The 5,376-nt window shown below is 58.1% G+C and overlaps 1 protein-coding gene across 1 annotated transcript; it reads left to right on the top strand.

The window, feature by feature from the left end:
* Nucleotides 1-1,406: 1,406 nt before the first annotated feature.
* On the top strand, nt 1,407-3,500 carry LmxM_10_0380_1 (uncharacterized protein; the record flags this gene model as incomplete). The annotated part of the gene is made up of 1 exon (XM_003886447.1): nt 1,407-3,500. One exon carries the CDS (start codon nt 1,407-1,409, stop codon nt 3,498-3,500), a length of 2,094 nt encoding a protein of 697 aa, XP_003886496.1.
* Nucleotides 3,501-5,376: the final 1,876 nt, after the last annotated feature.

Genomic DNA, 5,376 nt, shown 5'->3' with positions numbered 1-5,376 from the left:
CCGCCGCCTCACTGTGCCTTGCGTACGTGGTCATCTCTGCGCTTGTGAGCATGGTGTATGTGTGTGTGTGTGTGTGTGTGTGCGTACGTCTGCGCGCTTGAGTGTGCCGGGCCACTGCACGCTCCGTCTCACTGTCGCTGGCCTTCCGTCCTGCTCCTCGGGTTTGTTGAGCGTGTGTAACGCGCGCTGCTTCTCGAGGGTCTGTGTGTGAGAGAGGGCGACAATCTATGCGGCCCATGATGATACTGACCCAACGACGTGACGGCGCCCACGTGCACACGAAACGGAATTTCACGGTAGGCCCATTACAAGCGGGGACGTGTCAGACTCCAGTTCGTACACCGAGCATCTCCGTGTTTGCGGTGCCTCGTTCCCTGACACCAAAGTTTGATGTCAAGATGGTTGGGCTGGAGGAAAGGCAAGTCGATGCCGAGAGCGAGGCAAAATCCTCCGGCGAAGGCTCTCCGTCAGGCAGTGTCTACCATCCCCTTACATCAGATGTTCCAGCGGAGTGCCTTTCCCTCTCTCTCTCTCTGTCGTGTACTCAGTGAAAGCATACTGCGCTGCCTTCGTGATACTTTACGTTCCCAGGCTTGTGTGCCGGTGTGTGTGTGCTGTAACGCCTCAGGCCAGCGGTGAACAACGTCCCCTTCACTGTCGACGCCCCACATGCCCCTCCCCACTCCCACTTCGCCACGCCCGCTCCGCTCTGCCCTGCGAACCGCCAAAGTTCGCGACAGTTACCTCCCCCAGATCTGCCCAGCGTCGCATCGGCGCCACACTTCTGCACGTGTGTGAGCATCCGCACAGGCATGTGACACTTTCACGCAACCCACGACACCACTTCACTTCGCTTTCTCTGTCTATTCCCCTTCTGTGTTGTTGTTGTCGAGTCTACCTTTTCTCGGGCCCGCACGCACGACACCCTCTCTTCTCCCGCCATCGCCTCTCCACCAGGAATGGCGATACATCGCCGAGCAAGACCAAAACAAAATAATATTACTAACAATACTTTGCGCACAGACGCACACGCACACACACGCACACGCACACACGAGCCGTCTGTGCAGATTTACCGCACCTCACCCCCTCCCCCACACAGACACGCACACACACGCACATATACATAGACACACCCTCGCCCGCCTTTTGTGCTTCCATTGTTTGCCCCTCCCCCGTCCACGCCCATCCCTTCCGCCTCCCACTCAACCACCTATCATCCACCCACCACAAAACACACACGACAGACGCCGTTGCTTTTCTTCCCGTCTCCGTCTTAGTTTTTCACTTAGGCTTTTTCCTTCTGCCTTAAGACAAAACCACCACAGCGCCGAGCAAGTCTTTCCAGCCCAAGCACCACATCCCTGCAACAGTCGGCCACGCTGCTTCCGCGACACCTCACAGCCATGTCCCACAAGCAGGCCGCTCACACGCGCGAGAAGGATGTCGCCTCAGACGCCGCAGGTGCAGCAGCGGTGCCTGAGGCGACCGCCGCGGAAAACAACGGCAAGTACATCCATCCCGAGGCAGCGTCCCTGTTCACCAGGTGCCCGTGGGCTCGCCGCGTCCCCGTGTTTGGCGAGGCTGTCGAGGCCTACGGGCTCAAGTTCATCGTCGCGCTCGGCGCTAGCAACCTGCTCTGCAAGGGAATTGCGGATCAGATTCTATACGGTCAGACGTACGCCATGATGATTGATCGCTACGGCATCGACGTGGCCCGCTACCAGCGCCTGTCCTCGATTTCGACCATGGGCTGGTCCATCAAGGCCTTCACCGCCATGCTCTGCGACGGCTTCGCCTTCCTCGGCTACACGAAGCGCTGGTACATGTTCATCTCCTGCGTCGGCGGTGGCGCGTTCGCGCTGATCTACGGCCTTCTTCCGGCGAAGGAGGCGTCGGCTAACGTGGCAGCGGCCTTCATCTTCCTGTCGAGCTGGGGCAAGGCCAACGTGGATATCCTGTCCCAGGGCCACTACAGTCGCCTGATGCGCCAGAACCCAAAGCCTGGCCCGGCGCTGGTGAGCTGGATGTGGTTCTGCATAATGATTGGTTCACTCATCGCGACTGTGATGAACGGCCCGCTCGCGGATGCCGGGAAGCCGCAGATCAGCATCTTCGTGTCCGCCGCGCTGCAGGCCATCACCTGTGTCTTCTACCTGTTCAACTGGTACGGGGAGAAGAAGAATCGCGTGCTGCGCTCCGAGGACGCGCTGTTCATTCTGGAGGAGACGCGCAAGGAGCGTGAGCGCCTGGGCACCGAGCTGATGGACAAGGGCAAGACGGGTGCGCAGGATGGTGGTGCGACGAAGGGGAAGAAGAGCCCGCAGCGCTCGCACTCGGATGAGGACGTGGAGGGTGCCGTACGGGATGCCCTCAACGGCAGTCAGCACGACCACGGCGACCTTGTGCAGGACGTCTACGACGACGCGGATGCCGACGGCGAAGAGCTGGCCGAGGACGAGGTGTACTACGGCAAGCCGCCGGTGCCGTGCCTGTTCGGGCTGTTCGAGGCAAACACGGAGGTGATCTCGAAGAACTGGAAGATCTTCGTGTACAGCGCTGTCATGACCTGTGCTGTGATCGCGATGCTGTGCTGCAACATCCTGGCCGACACGCTGGGCCTCCTGGTTGCGTGCGTCGTTGTGTCGACCATCTGCTGCGCCACGTCCTTCTGGGCCCTGCCGCTGGTGATTGCGAAGGCCAACGTCTTCGGCTACCTCCAGATGGCGGTTTCCATCCGTGTGAGCAGTCCCGTAAACGCGTTCTACCTGAACACCTACAACTGCCCTGGCAACCTGCCCAACTTCACCTACACCTTCTACGGCACGGTGGCTGGCGTCATCAGCAGCGTCGTTGGTATGATTACCGTGGCGCTGTTCAACTTCCTGTTCGCGAAGCACGGCTACCGCCTCACCTTCATTGTGACGACAATCATGCAGGTTATGGGTGGTGTGTTCGACATCATCATTGTGCAGCGCTGGAACCTGCACATTGGCATCCCGGACCACGCCATGTACATCTGGGGTGATGCTGTTGTGGGTGAACTCGTGTACATGCTCGGCTGGATGCCGATGATTGTGCTACTGTCTCGCCTGTGCCCTCGTGGCTCGGAGAGTGTGGTGTATGCGCTGATGGCCGGCTTCTCGAATCTTGGCCAGACCACCGCGGCGTCCCTCGGTGCGATCATCATGGAGTACGGCCTGCCTGTGTTCGAGAGGCAGGATGACGGCTCTCACTGCAACTACGAAAACCTGCCGCTGCTGCTGTTCCTGTGCAGCATGTGCACGCCGCTGCTGGCGATTCCGCTGAGCATGATACTGCTTCCGAAGGCGCGCATCTGCGACGATATCGATGTGGACGGCAAGGTGGTGCGCCAGGCCGTGGATAAGCAGCTCGCAGCTGCTCCGGTGTCGAGCTCGGACTCGGACACGGTGATGGCCGCCGAGCCGCTTCATGGGTACAAGGCGGATGAGCGCGAGGCGGCGCAGGGGCAGAAGTAGTAGTGTGGGTACCGCTCTCGATGGTGACTGCCGCTGTCCATGAAGCGCGCGTTTCAATGTCATATCTTCGGGCTATTCCGCCGTGGTCGGCGACATGCATTCTATGGCTCGTTGAGATTGGCGAGGCGCGTAGTCTTGTGTGTTGTTGGTTGGCGGTGTTCACGCGGCACCAGTCGGACCCGCGCGCGCCGCTAGATCCCTCTCCCTCTTGTTGTCAGTCTTTGTTTCCTCACTGCTGCTTTTCATGTGTTTGTACCATAATGCCCTTTCTGGGCGTATTTTCTGTTTCTGCCCGGTGCGCATGTCTGTGCGTGCGCTGGTGTTGGAGAGAGGTGTGGCCTGCGAGCCGTGTGCCCGTCCAACGGTGCCTGCCAACCCAGCGAGACATGCAGGACATGGTACTCACCTCATCCAACACTCCATGTCCGCATGCACACACCCCAGGCAGACGCAGAGGAACGCTCCCCCTAAGAGCGTAAAGGAGAGATCAAGTAAGCGGCGCGGCAGTCCAGTAAACCTTGCAAGGCCCCTTTGGACGCTCCTCATGGCGCNNGCTACTNGAACAAAGCTCCCCCCCCCCCACCCCTTCTCCCCTTCCCCCTCCCCTCCCCCGCTGCCTCTCTGCCTCTCTGCCTCCTCCCTTCCTTGTCTTCTGCGCCCAGCATGACAGTCGATCTCCGACACCATTCTTGTGTGTTTCCTTTTTTATATTTTTTTCTTTTCTTCATCATCTTTCCTGTTTCTCGACTGCCTTGATCTCTTGCTCCGGTGAACGGATTAGCGCACACGCACACACGCACACACACACTTATTATCCACCACCACCACCCCCCTGTCTCTCTCTCCATACAGCTATATATATATATATTTATAGAGTGGGAGCGAGATGGATAAGGTGTGTGCATGTGTGTGTGTGTGTGTGTCCGCTTCCTCTTCTGTCACTTCCTTCCCCCTTCTTCCCCCCAGCCACCATTCCCCCCCCCTTTCAGTGTTGTTACACATTTTTTTTTTTGCGTGCGTGTGCGTGTGTGTGTGTGTGTGTACGAAGGGGGGAGGTGTGCAGTGTGTGAAAGGGGAGGGGAAGGGGGGAAGGGGAGGCGGCGGACGAGTTTCTTTTCTGGTCCTCTCTGTGCCCTCGCTCCCTACCTTTGTAGTGGTTTCGCTCTTTTTCTCCCTCCCACACCACGACGGCGCTCCGCCGCCGCCGCCGCCCTCCCCCACGTCCTCCGACCTTTCTGCTTTCATAATCTGTGCTTTCTTTCGGCTCTGTGCGTGTTGGTACCTTATTTTATGGCCTCAGTCGTTTATCGCCTTCATGTTTGTCCTCCCCCTCCCCCTCTTTTTTGATTACTGTTTTTCTCTCTCCGTGTGTGCGTGTTTGACTTTTACCTCGTCAGTGCAGAAGAATACTGTGCGCGCCACTGCGCCTGTCGCCTCCCTACCATCCCTCCCTCCCAAAAGAAAAGGAATAACGACACAAGATGCTCGTGCTACCCGAAGCGGTGAAAAAGGGCACGCAAAACGAAACGAGGTTGGTAGCGGCAGGTCTTGTTGTTATCCATTCGAAACTCCTCTCCTCCGCCATCTACGCCATACAACGCTTTTGTGTTGTTGTTTTTTCTCCAGGAAGGATTCCCGGCGCAACGGATCACGGTTTGACGTGCGCGCTCGCGTGTGTGTGTGTGCGTGTGTGTGCGTCACTGATCTACTCCGTTGCATCTCCCACCCAGTCCTCACCTCTTTGTTGTTTATTTGTTTGTTTGGTTTCGGTTCCGCTGAGTGCGTCGTGTGCTTTGTAGCAAAGGAAGAAAAAAAGCTTTACCCCTGTTGGGGCTTTTTTTTTCCGACTCCCTCTCCCTCTCCCTCTCCATCTCCC

Source organism: Leishmania mexicana, contig 84, assembly GCF_000234665.1.
Source record: "Leishmania mexicana MHOM/GT/2001/U1103 WGS CADB00000000 data, contig 84, whole genome shotgun sequence".
Taxonomy (NCBI): Eukaryota; Euglenozoa; class Kinetoplastea; order Trypanosomatida; family Trypanosomatidae; genus Leishmania; species Leishmania mexicana.
The sequence above is the reverse complement of the archived record's forward strand: the minus strand, read 5'-3'. Positions and strand labels throughout refer to the sequence as shown.